At 53.2% G+C, this 19,381-nt stretch overlaps 4 protein-coding genes and 4 non-coding genes across 11 annotated transcripts; all 8 read right to left on the minus strand.

Moving 5' to 3' along the window:
* Positions 1–287: 287 nt before the first annotated feature.
* On the minus strand, positions 288–3,171 carry rps7 (ribosomal protein S7). The gene is made up of 7 exons (XM_077738644.1): positions 3,096–3,171; positions 2,427–2,512; positions 2,000–2,071; positions 1,461–1,604; positions 963–1,027; positions 462–612; positions 288–399 (listed from the first exon to the last, which is right to left on the minus strand). Exons 2-7 carry the CDS (start codon positions 2,499–2,501, stop codon positions 322–324), a joined length of 585 nt encoding a protein of 194 aa, XP_077594770.1. The 5' UTR covers positions 2,502–2,512; positions 3,096–3,171; the 3' UTR covers positions 288–321.
* Positions 687–908, minus strand: LOC144193452 (small nucleolar RNA SNORA73 family). Its single transcript, XR_013325764.1, has one exon. It is a non-coding gene; the product is annotated as a small nucleolar RNA SNORA73 family (small nucleolar RNA).
* On the minus strand, positions 1,200–1,419 carry LOC144193450 (small nucleolar RNA SNORA73 family). Its single transcript, XR_013325762.1, has one exon. It is a non-coding gene; the product is annotated as a small nucleolar RNA SNORA73 family (small nucleolar RNA).
* LOC144193453 (small nucleolar RNA SNORA73 family) lies at positions 1,669–1,889 on the minus strand. The gene has a single exon (XR_013325765.1). It is a non-coding gene; the product is annotated as a small nucleolar RNA SNORA73 family (small nucleolar RNA).
* On the minus strand, positions 2,153–2,373 carry LOC144193451 (small nucleolar RNA SNORA73 family). The gene has a single exon (XR_013325763.1). It is a non-coding gene; the product is annotated as a small nucleolar RNA SNORA73 family (small nucleolar RNA).
* A 332-nt stretch (positions 3,172–3,503) lies between the features above and the next one.
* Positions 3,504–5,880, minus strand: e2f6 (E2F transcription factor 6). The gene is made up of 8 exons (XM_077710374.1): positions 5,575–5,880; positions 5,003–5,353; positions 4,901–4,920; positions 4,777–4,829; positions 4,514–4,697; positions 4,295–4,450; positions 4,102–4,216; positions 3,504–3,983 (listed from the first exon to the last, which is right to left on the minus strand). Exons 1-8 carry the CDS (start codon positions 5,689–5,691, stop codon positions 3,819–3,821), a joined length of 1,161 nt encoding a protein of 386 aa, XP_077566500.1. The 5' UTR covers positions 5,692–5,880; the 3' UTR covers positions 3,504–3,818.
* Positions 5,881–6,057: 177 nt separating this feature from the next.
* On the minus strand, positions 6,058–16,897 carry LOC144183836 (myelin transcription factor 1-like protein). Of its 3 annotated transcripts, XM_077710365.1 has the most exons (22): positions 16,758–16,897; positions 16,315–16,520; positions 14,652–14,821; positions 14,477–14,510; positions 14,235–14,297; positions 12,681–13,000; positions 11,689–12,609; positions 11,483–11,617; positions 11,146–11,236; positions 10,757–10,960; positions 10,474–10,694; positions 10,088–10,407; positions 9,798–10,010; positions 9,602–9,726; positions 9,451–9,519; positions 9,321–9,383; positions 9,165–9,248; positions 8,859–9,080; positions 8,685–8,776; positions 8,512–8,615; positions 8,286–8,429; positions 6,058–8,177 (listed from the first exon to the last, which is right to left on the minus strand). In XM_077710365.1, the coding sequence occupies exons 3-22, from the start codon at positions 14,704–14,706 to the stop codon at positions 8,037–8,039; spliced, it is 3,621 nt and encodes a 1,206-aa protein (XP_077566491.1). In that variant the 5' UTR covers positions 14,707–14,821; positions 16,315–16,520; positions 16,758–16,897; the 3' UTR covers positions 6,058–8,036. The 3 variants fall into 3 exon arrangements, with proteins under 3 accessions (XP_077566491.1, XP_077566490.1, XP_077566489.1); XM_077710364.1 differs by having other exon boundaries at positions 6,058–8,429; XM_077710363.1 differs by having other exon boundaries at positions 6,058–8,429; positions 9,150–9,248.
* A 99-nt stretch (positions 16,898–16,996) lies between these two features.
* Positions 16,997–19,358, minus strand: rnaseh1 (ribonuclease H1). 2 transcript variants are annotated; one of them, XM_077710378.1, is made up of 8 exons: positions 19,295–19,358; positions 18,825–18,935; positions 18,147–18,493; positions 17,958–18,057; positions 17,835–17,889; positions 17,543–17,627; positions 17,353–17,477; positions 16,997–17,231 (listed from the first exon to the last, which is right to left on the minus strand). In XM_077710378.1, exons 2-8 carry the CDS (start codon positions 18,887–18,889, stop codon positions 17,139–17,141), a joined length of 870 nt encoding a protein of 289 aa, XP_077566504.1. In that variant the 5' UTR covers positions 18,890–18,935; positions 19,295–19,358; the 3' UTR covers positions 16,997–17,138. The 2 variants fall into 2 exon arrangements, with proteins under 2 accessions (XP_077566504.1, XP_077566502.1); XM_077710376.1 differs by having other exon boundaries at positions 18,825–19,334.
* Positions 19,359–19,381: the final 23 nt, after the last annotated feature.

Consider the following 19,381-nt stretch of genomic DNA (forward strand, 5'->3'; position numbering starts at 1 on the left):
TTTTAAACAAGGAGCTTCGGCTAAGAAAAGTTCCTTTGAAAATACAAATTGTATTGTTTTTTATATTTGATCCAACAGAAAATAAGGGGATGGAATCAATAATGTATTGTAAAAGCTCTCGGCATCCGGTCAAAAAAGAATATTTGGCGGAGTACCTTGAATGACGGGAACTAAGAGCGAGCGCGGTGGTGGCGGGCGGCAGAAGATGCCAATCGATCCACTTAAACTGGCTGGAACTAGATCCCAGTCCGTTTCCCTGCTATCGTAATCAAGAGACGAGAAAAGCCTTTCAACAGTACAACAAATTTATTCCATTTCAATTCAGAGCTGATACTCGGGGAATTCAAAGACCACTTCTTTGCCCGTCAGCTTCTTGTAGACGCCGGAGAAGGTTTCCACCTGAAAGGACAACACACGTTTGACTCATTTGTGCCATTTTCCAGCGCTCGGCACAAACGTACTTTGTGTTCCATGTTGTTTTGCTGCGCTTTGTCCAGGTGGACCTTGATGAGGCGGCTGCTGTCCAATTTGACGCGGATTCTCTTGCCCACGATCTCGCTGGGGAACACCAAGTCCTCCAAAATGGCGTCGTGGACCGCCGTCAACGTGCGACTAGAAAAGGAGGAGGGGGAGGAAGAGGTGAAACATCCCGCCGAGTTGACCCAAAAGGCTCAGTCCAAGGATCAAAATGTGCACCGCATGGTTTGTCTCCCCGGTCACGGCCCCAAAAGGACTATGGGAAGGCGTAGGAATATGCGGGACGTTCGTCCTCGCCGACCAAAAAGTCGGGGACGGAACTTGGTCTCCGACGGCGCGGAAGGGGAATGTACGTCTGGGCCCGGAGGCTACGCTCCCGTACGCCGCAAGGACAGAGCCAGGGAGAAGAACTCGCTGGGTGTCCCCGTCGGATTGGACACGTCAAAAGGGGAAAGAAAGGCGTCGCCGCCACCGCCGCCACTGACCTCCTGGGTCGCTTCTGCTTGTTCTTGATGCGGCTTTTCCTGGTGGGTTTGGGCAGAATTCGCCTCTGGAAGAGGATGACAGTCACCGGGTTAGCGTCAGCGGACCGCCAAACACATTGGACTTCATTGTTGACATAGAGGAAGGACACTATAGCTACGGCGTTAGCTTGACCTTTACTAAATCACCAACAAGCTAGTTGGCGTACACACTGAAACCGATTCACATGACTGATTGTAAAATGTGCACCGCATGGTTTGTCTCCCCAGTCACGGCCCAAAGGACTATGGGAAGGCGTAGGAATATGCGGGACGCTCGTCCTCGCCGACCGTAAAGTCGGGGACGGAACTTGTTCTCCGACGGCGCGGAAAGGGAATGTACGTCTGGGCCCGGAGGCTACGCTCCCGTACGCCGCAAGGACAGAGCCAGGGAGAAGCACTCCCTGGGTGTCCACGTCGGAGGGGGGAAAAAATTAAAAGAACTCGACTCCCCCCCCCTACCTGTGCGATGAAGACCACGTGCTTCCCGCTGAACTTTTTTTCCAGCTCCCTGACCAGCCGCACTTGGATCTTCTGGAAGGACTTGAGTTGGGGCACGGGAACAAAGATGATGATGGCTTTCTTGCTGGCAGACACATCAATCTCCTGCAGAGACAAAATGCCGTTAGCGTGGCAAAATTTCAACTGGCGTCGTCAAAAATCAAAGTTGGATTGTGCACCGCATGGTTTATCTCCCCGGTCACGGCCCCAAAGGACTATGGGAAGGCGTAGGAATATGCGGGACGTTCGTCCTCGCCGACCAATAAGTCGGGGACGGAACTTGGTCTCCGACGGCGCGGAAGGGGAATGTACGTCTGGGCCCGGAGGCTACGCTCCCGTACGCCGCAAAGACAGAGCCAGGGAGAAGCACTCGCTGGATGTCCCCGTCGGATCGAGTCTTATTTCGCTTCATTTGTAGCGGCATTACTATAAATTACTTGCGGCAAGGCGCGACAAAGCTAAGTGGGACCCCCTTGCTCCGGACCAGCTTTGGGTCTCACCTTCGCCGCCGTAATGTTGAGTTCCCTCAACTGGGCTTTGAGATCCGAGTTCATCTCCAGGTCCAGCAGAGCCTTTGGAGACAGCAAGCACAACCGAGGTTAACGTACACACAACAAACCACCACATTTTTTTCTAGGAACTTTAGCAGGGTCAAATGTGCACCACATGGTTTATCTCCCCGGTCATGGCCCCAAAGGACTATGGGAAGGTGTAGGAATATGCGGGACGCTCGTCCTCGCCGACCGTAAAGTCGGGGACGAAACTTGGTCTCCGACGGCGCGGAAAGGGAATGTACGTCTCGGCCCGGAGGCTACGCTCCCGTACGCCGCAAAGACAGAGCCAGGGAGAAGCACTCGCTGGATGTCCCCGTCGGATACATCGTTTTAAAGCCATTTCTAGTCGTCACAGACACAAATGTGCACTTACCTGGGAAACCCCGGACTCAAACTCGTCGGGTTTTTCGCCATTCGGCTTGACAATCTTAGCACTGGTGCTAAACATGGCCTATGTCTCTGCAAATAATTACATTGGGTTAATTTCAAGATTAAGCGTACGGGGACAGATAACACACCAGCACGCGCCACGTTTAGAGAAATGGGGGCGTACAATGATACTCAGTAGCCAAATTTATACGTTAAACACAACTCGTAAACATGCATTATTACATTTTATCCAATTATAGGACGTGGGAACGAACGAAATTAAGCTATAGCTGGAGTTAGCTAGCTAAGCTAATACAATTGATAGGAGCCAGTGAACTCAACGTGATGCTAGCCTATCAAACGTTGACATTTCGACTATTAAAAGAGAAAAGACTACACAATATTCTAGCTTTATGTCCACGGGAGTCTAAGAAGACGCACTTTTAGTGAACACATGTACGGCCTGCTCGTCGCTCTGTTACTACAAGCATTCACTCGGCTACACAACCGCGCTTTGATATGGCGTTTAAAGTTGCCATCCGCTTTTAAAATCACCTCAATCAAAGACATCATGAATTTTTAAACAGCGATGAACAAAAAACGCAGCACTTTGAGCTTTTTGAAGCATATTGTGAGGCAAAATTGACCAACATGGCATTAAGTCACGACTAACCTCAGTCAACGACGGCCAAGGAAGAGACCGGAACATCGCGAGACTTGGTCTAAGTCGCGGCAACGTAAACTCTCGCTATCGTTAGACGCTCGTCACGATGTCGCGAGAATTCCATACGCGGCTCGTAAAATTCACAGGGCGCAAATGAATGACGCGGAGTGTGAGTCTACGAAGATTAAGGTGGTTACGTGTCAGCCATTTTACGACGGGACCGTGCATTAAAAACAACGTTAGCGTTAATAAATGACAAAAAAATTGGCCAATCTTTAGGCCAATTACAAATGTGCTTAAAATAATTACAATGAGTCAGCATGCCTTTTTATCTTTCGCATTAAGAGGTAACTGCATCAGTATTGTGTATTCTTAAAATTTAAACCTTTTTAAAGAGCAGAACAAATACCACCAACATACAAAAAACACATTTAATAGGTAAATTGTTATAGCATTTTGTGCAAATTAAATGACATCTACTCATGACATCTCTTTGATTATTTACAACATCTTAATGAAAATGAAAAGAAACAAAACCGACTTCTTAAAACTGATAGAGGTCATTGTCGTGGTGACACAGTTGAAACTAGTTTGGATGCCTACAACACCATAAATGAGTGAAAACGTAAGTGGTCAATACTTCATGACAGGGAAATGAAAAAGAAAAACAGCATCGGATTCTGTTCTTAAAAAATAAAATATATATATAATAATAATAAAGTCCCCCATCTTCTAGTGGACATATTTGAGCATGGTCTGCGTCTGGATGCGACTTTCGTCCAGCGTCATGAAACATCCGCTCATCTCCTCCTTGACGGGAACGCCGCCCGTGCCAAAGTCGCAAGTGCTGACCACGATGGGACCCTTGCCGCCTCTCAGGTGCATCTTGATGTTGTCCTGTAAACGCAACATATATTCATTATCTTCGAAATGGATTTGATGGATTTGATGGATTTGATGGACAACCCCCCCCCCCCCCCCCCCGCAATTGTTTTCATTCAGGAATGCCGCTTACCCGCGTGGGGGCCGGGACCTCCAACTTGGTCTCCTCGGGCGCTTTGACCACGATGACCGTCTGCTCCCGGAAGGCGGGGAGCCGCCCCACGTCCTCGTGCGTGACGTAAGCCGCCGTGCACGCGACAGTTAAGGACCGGCTCCTTGGTTTGTTTGGCACGCGTTCGATTTTCATTGATCTAGCGCCAGGATATGTCACATTCTCTTGGTCGTCCGTCATGTCAAAGAGTTGCTGGGCACACTTTTTGATGAGGTCGTCCAGCGTGTTCTCCTCCTGCTTCAGGTTCTCCAGCTCCTCCTTGAACGTCTCCTCCGTCTTCCACAGGAAGTAGGAGACGGGACACTCACCCCTGCCAGCGGAGGCGGACGGCGGTTGGGACGGGGCGCGGGCAACCGAGGGGGTTCACACTCACGTCCACTTGACGCTGCGGGACCTCCTCTGGACCACGCTGATGCTCTCCAGGACGGAGATGATGTCGTAGAGGTGGCGCCGGTGGGTCTGCAGCCAGCCGGCCGCCTGGTGGAGGTCCAGCCAGCTCTCCGGAGACGCCAGCAGGAGCTCCAAGAGTTTGCGCGTCAGCGCCGCCGAGATGCCGTCTAGGGATACAGACAAATATTGCTTCGTCCGATTTGGAGCAAATAAAAAAAAAAAAAAAAAGGCACGGAGCTCACGCACCATTTGCGCACGGATTGTCTGTCCCGTCATCCTCTTTGGCTTGATCGTCCACGCTGGAGGACATGGGACACAGGATTCTAGCGGTGCCAGATAACGGTGGAGGAGTTCAGAAGTCAAGGCTTACCTTGATGGCTCACTTTTGACCTGAAAAGAAGAGCGCAAGTGTTATTGGGCTTCTGATGGATTGGACATCCGCGAGTGATAAACTCATCCCAAAAAGTCAAACCTGCTGCCGAAGCTGTAGAGAAGCTGCCGCGGGTTCTCGGCCTTCGTCATCAGTTCTTTCCTCTTCCTCCTCCTCCTCCTCCAAGTCACCGCCGCCGCCAATCCCCCACTGGAGTTCGTCGTCGTCGTCATCATCATCATTCTCATTGTCCTCTTCCTCCTCCTCGGACGACTCGGTCCCCCAGGGACCCATGGCGCTCAGGGGTCCGTCCAGGTAGGGCGGCATGATGGGGATGGCGTCGCCGCTGACGCCGTCTTGGGTGACGTCTTCCGGCAAGAAGTGCTCCTCGCAGATGAAGAGGTGCTCCGCCGTTTCCTTTTTGTTTGTTTCCCGCAGAGCGGCCAGCCATACCTGCGCCCATTCAAATGACTTGATACTAGAGCGCCAATGGATTAAACCATCAGAAACCAGCGGCAAGTACTGTAGTACCATTGTAGTACTGTGCCAGTTTGAACACGGTACACACATTCGGTGGAAATTGAGCGTTTGCCGGAGTTTGTCACGAGTACACAAGACGAGGTTACATACAAAGTTGCGAACTTTAGCGTCGGCCAAGGAAAATGTGTCGGTACCTTGACCCGGGCCGGGTCTTTCGGGAACGGGAAGAACCTCTTCGGGGGTCGGCTCAAGACGCCCCGGTTGCAGTCGAGCAGGCAGTTCGGACAGCCGGAGACGACACACTTGACCATGCTGGGCAAGGAGCACCAAACCGGAAGAATGGCGCGTCCAAATTCTGGACCTGTGTGGGTTTGTTTCGCTCGGGTGGCAGCTGGAGTGATTACAACGTGCTCCCCGGTACGTTATTATTGACTAGCTGCCTTCTCCACGCTTGCTTCCTCGAACCGGAAAAGAGGTGTTGCCGAGCGGAAGTAAGACCCGATTTGGGGATTAAGAAATCTGGTCTACAGCGCTCTCTTGCGGATGGAAGACCAACCGTTCCGAAAATTGCCTTTAGGATTGTTTTTATGCCACTTCACAAAGGAATTCCTCAACAATTTAGATTTAGTCGGAGGGTTCCCTTCCGTTTTTTGGGCCAAATGAGGACGGACAAAAAGTTGCAACACAAGATTTATTCTGAAGAGTGAGCAATTCCAAACACTGTCGTGACTCACGCAGAACAAATTTCACCATTCAAAAGCAAGTTATCAGAAAACATTTGCCCCCAGAAAATCAAATTGAGGCAAATATTTGTCTGCAATAGTGGTTTGTACATTTCTTCAATGTTGAGTCTTTATATTGTGCTTTTTTAAGTAAAGTTTAAACTTCCCCACACGGGGGGATTGGACCAACGCCAAATATGCACAGATATATGTAGTTGGATGTCCAATCAATTTAAAGTGGGAGGGCTTGCAGCAAATACTAGTAAGTACATACGTATTGCAAAATATTGGCACTTTTTCACTTTTTTTCTTATAACACCACCTGATAGGGGCGACATGATCCCGTCCCGCTTGACGGGCGGGGATCAGCGGCACGGCACGCTCCTATTTGAAATTCAACGCAGAAGAAGAAACAAGATGAATCTTTTCAAATCATTCCGACAATATTTTTTTCTGAAATGCAAGAATGCAAAATACAGGCAAATATGAACAATGAGGTGCCGATTGTTACAAAAAAAGAAGAACCATTAGCCGTCTGGCTTCAGTCCATTTGGAACACCGCCAGTCGACTTCCCACTTGATCCACAGGTCATTACGGGACAATTTCAGAAAAAGATGGACGCCTTTTTCATTGGAGGAAAATGAAAAGCGTTCAGCTCTTACATCATTTTGGGCAAAGGATTGAAGCCGCATTTTGTCAACGCATGCTAAAACAGTCAGTCTCATATTCTTTATCCTCTGCACGGATAGACTATTCACATTGCCGTACCAAGAGTCCAGATGAATCCAATTAGTTTTGACATTCTTTTGTATCCAAATCAGCGGAAGTACCGGAGGCTGAGGTAAGGCGGTTTTCCAATTAGAAAATAAATGAATTGTTCTGTTTTTTTCCCCCTCCTTACTTTTGACCTCATTGGGAGTCAGCGCTGTATGTACATTTGTTTTCTTTTCCGAGGATCCCCAATAAAGTGCATGCACGTAAGAAACAAGCCTGCAGAGTGGACCACCACTGCAAATGTACAAATGAGGTGTGTGTGTGTGTCGCGCAAAACGACTTAAGCATTGACACGCACACCCATCAAAAGAAAAAAACAACAACAAACAAGGCGTGGGCCATGTCTTAAAAGCAGATACAAAACCGGTAAAAACGTCCCTCGGCGATCTTTGAATTCATAGGAAATTGCATATACCCAAATGTAGCTTTTTGTTTTTTTTTTGTTTCAATAGAGATTGCATCGTCATATATGATGACGCCGATATTGCCGGTCCACGTGGCTCAATGTGAGATCAATGAGATTGTCTCGGTCCACCGGCCATAAGTCAGCAGCTGCGCACGTCACATTATATCAGGTCGTATGAAAATGTACAAAAGTCCGAGCTAGGCCAGGCGAGGCCAGGCGAGGACAGGCGAGGCCAGGTCATGAGGGATTGTTAGGAGGGATCCCAGGTCATGAGGGATGTTAGCTTGGAGCTCTCTCCTTGACACTTTCTCATTAGCTTGCGCTCGCTATGTTATTAGCCCAGAAGGGATTCCAAAAGAATAAATAGATAAAGTGCGGCTCCATATTTCTTCTTCTTGAAAAATATTTCTCATTTCATGATTTTTAATTTGTGGCCGTAGTGCTTAGCATTTGTAAACTAATTTTTTTTTTTTTAAATTGCCCCTGTCAAAAGACGACGAGACCAAAACGCCACTTAAAATCGAAACATTGAAATTTGCCTGTGACTGCTTTTTAGTTCATAACTATTTGATTTTCTAAAGAATATTGTCCACGACAATACGTAGTCGACACGGGCTGGAGACCCCTGGCTTACAGCCTTGGCAAAAATCAATAAATAATCGGATAAAAATCCTTCACAGAGTACGCGTTATGGTCGTTAGCAAAGGGAACAAAACAAAAAAACAAAAAAAAACGTCCACTCACGGCACGGCGCTAGACTTGGATGCCCTGCACGGCCTGTCGGATGTTCTCCAGGAGGGCCTTGTTCTCCGGACTCTGGTAGCGCTCCTGGTGGGCGTACATGTCCGTCAGAGCGCTCACGTACGTGTCAAAGTTCTGCTCGCTGACGGGACCCTGGGACCAAAAGGGAGACAAATGGACAGGTTGGCGGTGGGCGCTGGGGCTCCGAACGGGCTCCGAACGGGCTCCGAATGGGCTCCGGGGGCCGGCCCATGTGACTACCATGTGCGGCAGCTGGACGTTGGCCAGGCTGTGGATGAGCGACTGGCTGAGGTTGGCCAGCTCGTGCAGCAGCGAGTCGTTCTGTTGCTCCATTGCCTTGTTCTCCTCCTCCATGGACCTCAGGCTGCTCTCCATGGTGGTGATCTGCTCACCAAGAGCCAAACAAATAGATAGACAGATATATATATTATAATACTCATAACCGGCAGATTGAGAAAGAACTTACTTGCGTCCGCAGCTTGATCACGTCGGACTCGGCTCGATTGTTGGACTCGTGGATATCTTTGATTTCTTCGTCCAGCTGTTTGATTTCCTCCTCGTTTTCCATGCCTGAAGCCCGAGAGGGACGTCGGTCCGATTGCTGCCATTCCGTTTGCTGCCATCCGTGGATAATCTCACCTTTGCTGGCCCTCTGCTTGATTGTCAGCATCTCCACGCCACCGCCGCGGGCCTTCTTCATGGCCGAGGTGGCCCGGGGACAGCCGGAGAGACTGGCGGGCGGGCGGGCGGGCGGAGGAGAGGGGGATTGGACGGGGACGGGTCACCGGCCTCCACGGTCGGTCGGCGACTCACCTCCGGTGGGTCAGGAAGCTCCCGCTGACGTGACCCGAGCCATCGCAGCCCGGCGTGGGACAGGTGACGCCGTCCGTCTTGCCCGCCTTCCACGCCGGCTGGGCGCCGTTGACGTAGCCGTCCTTCTGGCGCTTGGCCGCCAGGGGGCAGCCCGAGGCGCTGCGGTGGGAGGCGTACTTGCCCGTCACGTGACCTTGGCCGTCGCAGCCCGGCACGGGGCACCTGGGGGGGCGGGGGCGTCGGCAAATGTCCCGGTTTGCAAAAAGGTCATTTCCGATTTGGCGCACTGACATTTGAGGATCGTACTTGATGGGCTCCTGCTCGTCTTTGTCGTCTTTGCAGTGCGGGATCTTCACCGCGCTCTTCTTGGCCCGGGGGCAACCGGACAGGCTGCGGAGGGCCACGGAAAAAGATGGGACGCCGGTTCAAAGTAAAGCAAAAGCCCGCCCAGCCCGCCCATACCTTCTGTGGGAGGCGTAGTTTCCCGTGATGTGTCCCGATCCGTCGCATCCCGGCGTGGGGCACCTGCGGGACCACGCCGCTTTCCGTTAGCGCCCTCCCTTCCGGCGCCCGGCCGGCGTGCGCCCGTTACCTGAGCTCCGGCGCGTTGGGGGAGGCCATCCCTCTCATGTTCTTGTCCAGCAGCTGGCAGCCAGAGAACCTGCGGCATCGGGGGTCACGTGGGGTCACGTGGGGTCACGTGTCAATTGTCCCCGCCCCGCCAAAAGCCTCCGCCCACTTACGTCAGGAGCTCCTTCTTGGCCTCCTTGCCGGGTGAGTACTTGAGGTGTTTGGGGCTGGGCGCCTCGTCCGGGTAGTGGCGCTCGTCCAGGAGGTCCCGGAAAACGTCCGACTCCTCGCCCTGCATCTGCACCCCCCCAAAAAAATCACCACGGGGTATTGGTATGAAACTTGTCAGAGTCAGGGGGCCGGGCTTACCTGGTCCCGCCGCTCGTCCAGGCGTTTGATTTTGGTGTAGTCCAGCGGGAGGTCCCAGCAGTCGCTTTGGCTCAGCTGGTAGCGGTGACTGTGGAGGAGGGCCTGGCGCTGGGGGGACATGGGCTCCAGGGGGGTCAGCACCGTCCCGCTGCCCTCGGGTCCGTCCGCGTCCGGTCCTCCGCCGCCCTCCTCCTCCTCGTCCTCGTCAGCGCTCTGCCGACGGGGTGGGGAAGAAAGATCCGAATGGATTTGAAAAGGCCACGTCCAAGGGGCGTTTGCCGTCGCCTCACCTGTGCCGGGGCACCGTGCGTTTTGCCCACGTGGGGGAGCTGGCGACACCTGGTAGACAGGTTGAGAATGGCGGTGGCGGCCATGTGCGCCGCCTCCATGTCGTGCGTGTAGTCGAAGCTGCTCTTGCTGCAGGTGCTGCTGGCCCCGCTGCTGCCACCGCCGCCGCCGCCGCCGCCGGGATGGCCTCCCCCCGGCCCCCCTCCGCAGACGTCCGTGATGGCGCTGGGGCTGCTGGCCCCGCTGCTGCTGGGGGCGTAGCTGCTGCTACTGCTGCTGCTGGCCGGGCTGGCCGGACCGGACGTCTTGCCGTATCGCTTGCCTGCGCCATACCCGCCGCCATCCGTTATTTCTAGGTAGATATATCTTTTAGGGGCGAGCGGCTCACCGTCGTAGGCCTTGGGCGAGGTGTCCGGGGGGTGGTGGAAGCGGGCCGGCGGGCCCCTCTTGACGTAGACGGCGTGTTGTCCCTCGTAGGCGCCGTAGTCGTAGCCCGTCTTGGAGTACTTCTCCAGCTCCTTGGCCAGGTTGGAGCGCGGCGTGCTGGTGGGCACGTTGTTCTTGCAGCCGTACTGCGGGATCTCCAACTGCTTCACGAAGCACATGGGCCTGAAGGGGAGCGCCCGTCCGTTAAGCCGCTGGCCCCGCCGCAAAACCAGACGGGGCGCTACCTGAGGACGCGGTCCGACGTCTGGTTGGACTTGCCACCGCCAATGCCGCCGCCTCCCACGGCGGCGCCAACGCCGCCGCCAATGTTGCCGCCCCCTGCGCCTCCTCCGCCTCCTCCCACTCCTCCGCCGCCACTCTCCATGACCTGACTCTTGTCGTGCACCTTGGCCATCTTTTCGGCCGCCGCGATGGGACACCCGGACAGACTGGATGGAGGGAGAGAGCACGGTGGGGTCAATTTTTCTTCTTCTTCCGTCCAGCAAAAAAAAAAAAAAAGTGTCATCCGTGGAAATTATTTGGCAAAAAAAAAAAGCAAAAGAATAGTACGCTCCGAGACAATCCGATGGCAGCTTTTGACTTAGGGTGGCGGGCCGGGACGGGCCGGACTCACCTGCGGTGCGAGTTGCGGTTGCTATTGACATGACCCCGTCCGGAGCAGCCGGGAGTCGGGCACTTTAAAACATTCTCATACATGGCAAGGACTTGACCAAGAAGGGGAGAAAGGAAGGTGAGAGAGAGACACACACAGACAGGGGTTAGGAGCACACGGGAAAGAAAGTTAGCGGGAAAGAGCGCCCCCACCGCGCCGCCGCACAAAAAATCTCGGGTGAGAGGGGGGGGGACTATTTCAGAGAGTGGGAAATAAGATGGAAACATGCGAGGAGGCGAGAGAGGGTTAAGATGCTTTGTCCACAGAGGAGGAGGGGGGGGGGGGGGGCGGCGCTTACTCTCGGGGGGCACGCGGTCCTTGTGGGGGCAGCCGGACAGGCTGCGGTGGTGCGGGTACAGGCCGGTCACGTGACCCGTGCCGTCGCAGCCCGGCGTGGGGCACTTGCTCTCCTTTTTGTCCCCTCGCGAACATTCTGAGGGAAAAAAATCATCGTTACTATTACTATCATTCTTATTTCCAGCGCTCCGCTCCACCGGGTTTTACCTTTGGGGTAATAGGCCCTCTTCAGGGCGTCGTGGTGCGCGGCGGCCTCCGGCGCGTCGGGCGTCCCGCGATGGTGGTGGCGGTGATGATGATGATGGTGGTGGTGATGAAGGTGTCGGCGGCGCTCGCGCCTGGCGTGCTTGTGCTCGGAGCCCGGGCGGTCCCGCATGGTCTTGGCGCGCTCCGATTCCAGCGCGATGGCCTTCTCCAGCAGCGACAGGTTGCCCTTGGCCATGTCGAAAGTGTCGTCCGACGCCGCGTCCTCTTCATCGTCCTCCTCGTCCTCCTCCTCCTCGTAACCCGGGCTGGTTTGGCACGCCTCGTACCTGAGAGCAAGTGGAGACACCGGTGAAGCCACTGACGGATCCAAAACGGATGTCGGAGCGGTAAAAGGTGGCCGGTACCTGTGGTGGTGGGGGGTCCCCCGGCGCGGAACCTCGTCGTCCGAACGCGTCTCGCCGAGCTTGCGCGCCAGGTCGAAGCACTGGTTCCTCAGACACTCCAGACTGGTGAGACAGACTTCCTCCCGGGCGTCTTCGGGCGGCGCGCCGGCGCCGTGGGCGTGTCCGTGGCCCTGCGCCAGGAGCTTGAGCGAGTCCACCGTTTCCCGCACCACGTCGCTGTCCAGGTCCACGCCCCGGTCGGCCTTCCCGCGCTCCTCCTCGTCCTCGTCGGAAGAGTCGCTGTTCATGGCCGAAGACTCGGCGGAGGGCGGGTAGGCCGTTGCGTCTTCGGCGATCTTGCCCAGGTTGAGCAGGGACTTGGCCACCAGCTCGTCGTAGTTGTCAAAGTCGTCGCGGGGGGCGGGGCCCGCGCCGCCGCCGCCGCTGTGCTGTCGCTGGTGGTGGTGGTTGTTGCTGTTATTGTTGTCGTCCTTGCGGATGGGAAGAAGCTTTGATTGTCCGTTGGCTTGGTAGTCGACTGGGAAAAAGGGAGCGTACAATTCCGCCGTCAGCTCAAGTCTTAAGCGGCGGCGTGCTCGGCGTACTCACCCCGCGGCTGGTGGCGAGCCCCCTCATCCCGCGTGTGCTGATCTACTCCTCCCGCCTCCTCCTCCTCTTCCTCGAGCTCATCAGAGAAATCCTCCTCCTCTTCTTCCTCTGGGTCACCCCCGTCCTCCTCCTCCTGCTCCTCTTCTTCTTCTTCCTCGTCCATGGCGTCCATCCGGCCTTCCTCCTCCTCGTCCTCCTCCTCCAAGTGGTCTTCCGGACGCTGTCGGTCCTCCATGAGGGCCCTCCTCTTGACGGGCGGCGAGTGGGGTCCTCCTTTTTCTAGGGCCTTCCTCCTCTTGGCCAGCGGGCAGCCGTAGACGCTGCGCACAAAAGCACAAGAAAGGTCTCAGTCAATCTTCTTATTTGACTTAGATTTTTTTTGAAATACTTCAAATGAAAAATGGTAAGAAAAACAGATGAAACATATTGTCATTTATATTTGCTGAATAAAAAGAAAAACCTGTCGAGGAATGGAATGCAATCTGCAATTTTGAACTGGTTATCTGGTAACGTTTGATCAAACTATGATTGGACGCAATGGTAAATCCATCCGGCGAACATTCCCAGGCAGACAAAGGAAGCGCTGGGCGCTACCGCTAGCGTTGGCGTGACCTTGGCCACCTGGCCAATTAAAATTCCGCCGGTAATTAAAGAGGAGCCCGAACCAGGGAATGGCGTGCGCTGTAATTAGTCGGCCAGCCAGCCCGGGCGACGCTCGGGGCCCAAATGGGACGACGGCGGCGGCGGCAGCGGCGCGAAGACACGCTTTTTAGTCGCCAAAAAGCCTTTGAGAAGGCTCGCCGTCGCACAGCCAACGAACGGAGCGGGGTCGCCAGCTCTGGGTAGGGGCGCTGTTGCCATGGTTACGGGCTCCCTGCCATACCGCAAAGGGAACACCTGACGAGCCAGCCAGGCTTTGTCGTGGCCGTTTCCTGAAAAAAAACGCTTGATGGAGACCAATGATACGCTAATACACACGGAATGGATTCAAGCTAAATGGGACCAAAACTAAAGAAATAATCAAACGAATAAATAATACATCAATAAAAATACATGAAAATAATTCCAATAAAAGCTCTTTTTTACATTTGTCCAAGGGGAAAAATAATTAATTCACTATAATAGCACTTGTAGTGCTATTTGTTTTTTTAAAGGTAAAAAAAAAATAACATTACAAAAATAAGTTAACGAACTAATCAATGATTTTAATTTAACCGGGGGACGGTGGCGTTCCATCGCCCCCGGCCACGCGCCGACACTCGTCGCCTTGGCAACGGGCGAGAGGGAGGGCACCTCCGAGGAAGGCGGTTGCCATGGCGAGAGAGGCCGCATCCCTCCCGGTCCCCGTCGCCATGGCGACCGCCTCCAGAGAGCGGCGGAGGTAAAGCTGGCTCGAAGCTATGTGCAAAAAAAAAAAAAGGAAAAAATAAAAAAGAGGCGACAGCCAATAAGAGGCCATTTGAATAAAGAATACAAACAAGGAATGGAGCGACGGCTTTAAAGCGCTTCGGCGCCGTACGACAAGCACGCACCTGCGGAGTGGGCGTGTCCTACCTTCGGTGGCGGGCGTACTTCCCGCTGACGTGACCCGACCCGTCGCAGCCCGCTGTCGGACAGCTGCGGACAAGGGAGAGCGCCGGCACGTTAGCGGCTAGCCGTCCCATCCATTCGCTTTCACAAACTTTTGAAAAAAAAAAGGACTTTGTATTTTGTGGCTGCCTTTTGGGAATGGACGGGACGTCTAGCGCAGAGTGGCGGACACGCGTGCATGCGGACGTACAAAAAGAGGCGCCTACCAGAAGAGTTCGTGCGCGACGGCCTCTGCGATGGCTTGGCGGGACAAAAAAAAATAAAACAGGGACAAACGTTTTTTTTAAGGTTTTCGGAAGCGGTACGGGCAGACAAAAATGAGATGACTCGGAAGTACAATTGAAAAGTTGATGCCAAAGTTGACGGGCGGTTTGTCGTCACCTCGCACTCCTTTGGATCTGGTTCGATGGCGTTTCTCCGCTGCCTTCGTCTCCATCTGGGAAGGAAGTGACGCCAGGAGGGGAAGCCACCGCGTCACTTCAGACGGCGTCCTCCCGCTCGCCGCCGCCGCCGCCGCCACCGCTCCTCCTCATCGCCGTCGTCGTCGGTGTCTGCCGGAACAAAAGTAGAGGAGCGTCACGTGACCGTAAAGGAGGAAGAGGAGGAAGAGGAGGAGACTGCAGTGCAGCAGCAAATGGAAATGGCCTCAGCCACTCGGTTCATCTCAGGCCAACGCCGCCGCCGCCACCGCCGCCGGCGTACGTGGAGGAAAAAAAAACCCAAACAAACTTCTTTCAATTTGGAAAGTATATTTTGGATATTTTGGAGTAGAAAAAAACACTACATTTCATTTTATGGACGCCATGCAATTTTCATTACATTAACGACATTAACGATTTGCAGCATATTCCCCTTTTCAGACTCACACTATACACATTTCGCCACATTATTTGACGTAGTTTCAACGTCAGGATGGGCACCGAAGCGCCCGATGATTATTGGCCTTGTAAAAAATCTGCCAATGGTAAAAGCTTTGGCGTGTGTGCGTGCCTGGCTGGCTGGCTGGCTGGCTGGCTGGCTGGCTGGCACCAGAGTGTGAACAATCCTCTGCTACTGTTTAGTATTCACACTGACACTCGGGCTGTCTGCTACAGTCTGATGCAGCGCGCGCAAAAATACGCCGCCAACCATCACGTTGGAGGCTGGAACCCACACAGATCCGCTGGCTTCCTCCAAAAGTGGCGGTCGGCGGAGAGAAGTCAACGGCCAGTTGGGAAGCCGCAACATTATTATAATCTATTATTCTAATCTATTTTATTAGAAAAGTTAGGGTGGCACAAAATACGTTGAAGTCGTCAAACAGGTCAGCTCAAAAAATAACTCAAATAAAGAAGAATCAAGTTAAATATGGTCTGATTGGAGTAGCCATGGGCAGAAGCGGATGGCCATCTTTGCCATGCATCCCATACGTAGCACCCCCCCCCCCCCTACAGGCCGCACAACTTTTTTTTTCTGGGGTCTGTTTTGTTTCCGACGCACTTCCAGCCAAACGTCACGCTCGGGTGACCACACGCCATCGGCGCTTGAAACGGCGTGTCGACTGGCGGAAGGAAAAAAAGGCTAGCTGGATGGCCCGGAGGCCCAATTTGGCGGGTGCCGCATTGCACGTGCACGCCCGCTCCCCAAAAGTGGCGGTCGCGACACGCCACGCCGTCCCCGAGGGCCGACGGGCGCGCGGCCGCCAACTGTCCCCACGCCGTGCACGCGCCGTCAATGACAATGCGCGGAGGCGAGGCCAACCGACGAAGGAGCGAGCGAGCGCGACCGCGCGATAAAATGGGGGAAAAAAAGGAACGTACCGGAAGACAAAAGACGGACGGATGGAGGGAGGAAGGCGACTCCTCTTGCTATGGCTTTTGTCGCGCCCGCGCGCGCTATCTGCCCATGCCTTCACTGAAGGGAGAGGGGCAAGGAGGGGAGGGATGGAGGGAGGGAGGGAGAGAGAGAGAGAGAGGGAGGGAGGGGGGGAGAGGGAGGAAAGCCATACAGACGCAGGGGGAGGAAGATGGGACCACCGCAATGAGAGGAGAGAGGAAGCTTTTACCTTGGCCCGCTCGTTCTTCTCTTCGGCTTGCCTCCGGCGTCCGTTCGTCCGTCCGTCCGTCTGTCTGTCCGTCTGTCGCTCGCTCGGGCGTGCACGCGCGCACCAGCTCGACGATGACGCGGCAAGCTGGCGCGCCACATCCGCACGCTCGCTCGCTCGTCTTGGCTTTTTTTCTTGGCTGCGCGCGGGTGCGTCAGCGCCTCCCGCTGGGAACAAAGAACAACTTTCTCAGTCCATTTTTGGGGTACGGCTCATATTTTTTATATGCCAGGAGTTCATTTGAAATGAGAGGGCTAAAATTGATTTTTTTAAACACAAAAATAAACGGGTCATTTAAAAAAAAATTAAAACAGCAATTGGGTTAGTACAAAAAAGTGAATAACCTGAAGGAATTCAATATCATTGGTGGAGAGGAACTGTTCATGTCATGTGTGCCAACTTACACACTTCTGCGGCCATCATTTCGCCAGGAGAAGGCGGGGAAACTTGGCGGCCGCTTCCTCTTGACTTGCTCAAATTTGGTGTCGGCGGCGGAGGAAGAAGAAGAAGGAGAGAAAGAAATGTAAACCTATCCAAGAAAAACGAAGGAAATAGGTCAAGAAAAAGGAATGAATCAGCATCCTTAGGTTAGAGCGCCCTCCGGTGGGGAAAACGCCAACAAAACACAGGCGCAACCAGGAGGAACGAGAAAAGCAACGTTTATTGTTCAAGTTCAAAAAAAAGTTAGGACAAAAGTGGATAAAAAAAAAAGAAAAAAAAAGAGAGAGATAGAGAAAAAATAATTGAACGAGAAGGCGGACGCCACAGAGAAGGTGAAAGAAAGGTCAGTCGGAAGAGGACGACTTTGCCGCCCCTTCCCTGGACAGCCGGTCGGCCTCCTCGTTGCCTCGGTAACCGGCGTGTCCCGGAACGTGCACCTGACAAAACAGGCACAGGCCAAAAGGCAGCATTTTGAAGAGCCATTTCAAATGGAGAGCTACGTTAAAATATATTAGCAAACAGTCTTTTCAAAATCCTTGTAAATCAATGTAAACCTACCCAGACCACATCCAGCTCCTGGTTGAGAATGTCCAGCATTTGAAAATCGTCTTTGTTGACGATGGGGCCGCCCGACTTGAGCTTCCAACCGTTCAGCTTCCAGTTCTTCACCCATTTGGTGACGCCTTAAGGAGAAGAGTGCCGTGAGCGCCGTGAGCGCCGCCAAAAGGCCGCCTGCCCGCCCGCCTACCGTTGATGGTGAACTTGCTGTCCGTGTAGAGCACCAGTTTCTTCAACTTCTGTTCTTTGGCTTGCTGAAGCGCCCTGCACGCTGCCTGTTGTGCACAAACGCCGGGATCATTGCAACCATGAAACTCAAAATGGACGTCTACTTAGAAAATGTGTACTGCTTTTTCCAATCCGGGACTATTTTTATACAGTAAAACTGTAAATAAGACCACGTACATTTATTTAAAGAACAAAAAAAAGGAAAAATGGGGTCAACTCTTTTTAAAATCAAAGCAAATAAGAGCTTGACTGGCCTGTACTTCCGCACGTTGATTGGTTTGCCTCCCTTGCAGCGGCTCGGCCACGTTCCTGAAACCAAATATTTGGCACTTTTACCCAGGTTGCCGTGGCGACGAGTCGGCCCGCCGTCCGCTCACAGAGGATGTTCGGGCCCCCAGTAGACTCCGATGCCGGCCCGGGCGCCTCGTCTGCCGTTTCTGGAGCAGCAGCCGTCGGTGTAGACCACCACCGCCTGGCCTAAAAGCGCACACGCCAAAACACCTATTATATTCAGAGTCCATTCCACGGACGGTCACCCCAATGGCGCCACTCCTCGCCCGCTTTACCCATGTACGTGAAGCCGTCGCCGGCATCGGCGCCGACGGAAGACGAGCTGTCGTTCTGCTTGAGGCGTTTGGGCGGCGACGGCGCCTCCTCCTCCTCATCTTCCCGTGACTCGACGGGACCTCGCTTCTTACCCAGCGGGATGTACTCCAGTGGCTCTGGCCCTCTTTTGGGAAGCGCGTAGGCTTCGGCTTCCGTCGCCGCTACGCTGGGGGCGGACACGGGGGCGGGCGGCGGAGGGACCAGAGATTGTTCGAACCCCCGAACGAAAAACCAGGCGTCCTTCTCCGTGTTAAACTTTTTGTAGGTCGCTGATGGGAATTTGTCCACTTGTGCCTTACACTCGTCCCTGAGCCAAAAAAGGGCACATATGGTCAGTAGGCCCAACAACATTCCATTGTAAACAAGAAACGGGTCATTTAATAGTAAGTGCACCGGGATATGACGTCTTTCGCTGTCAAAAGGTCATTTTCCAAACAAGCCAGAACAATAATGCACTTGACCTAGCGTGTTCATATTTTATGAACTGCCGTACTCACTAGCTACACTAGCTAATAGCAAAACGCGGTATCTTCAAAGGGCTTACGGAAAATGCCGACTCACTGAATATTTTCTTGATTTAGGCTCAGTTGCCTTTCTACCAAGACACAAGTTATATAAATGAGGAAATTGTCTCTTACCACGAGTTGTAAACACCAGGCTTGAATCCTTTTCTCACGGCGTAGAAAAACTTTCCCTTGGCCATGTCGTCGTCGGAAATGTTGCAAAGCCTCCTCGTTAACTTCACTTTCCTTAAAAGACGAACTAATTTCAGCATGACAGTCGGGAGACAGCCGTCGGAACCACGAAGACGACTGTCATCTTGGCGTGTTCGCAAAAATAAACGGCGTCAATGTGTCGTTTTCATTGTTTATAACTATATCTAAAAACGGCGGGCGATCAAAGGGAGCCGGTGCTAACGGAACACAGCTGATGCTACATAGAGGCTAGCTTACTCAACTCGAACACAACAAGTTAAAAAAACGTTTGTAACAGTGACGAAAGTACTGCTTGTTCTTTTAAATCAGTTAAATTCTGTTACAAGAGGCATAAAAAATTGAAGGAAAAAAATACTTTCGGAAACGAAAAAAAAAATGAATAGCGAACGTACTTCCCTGTTCGGCCTTTTACTATTACTACTACACCGGATTAACAACCGTTGTGAAGTCCTCACACGCCGTCTAGCGGCCCGGAGTTG

This window comes from Stigmatopora nigra, chromosome 2 (assembly GCF_051989575.1).
Source record: "Stigmatopora nigra isolate UIUO_SnigA chromosome 2, RoL_Snig_1.1, whole genome shotgun sequence".
Classification (NCBI taxonomy): Eukaryota; Metazoa; Chordata; class Actinopteri; order Syngnathiformes; family Syngnathidae; genus Stigmatopora; species Stigmatopora nigra.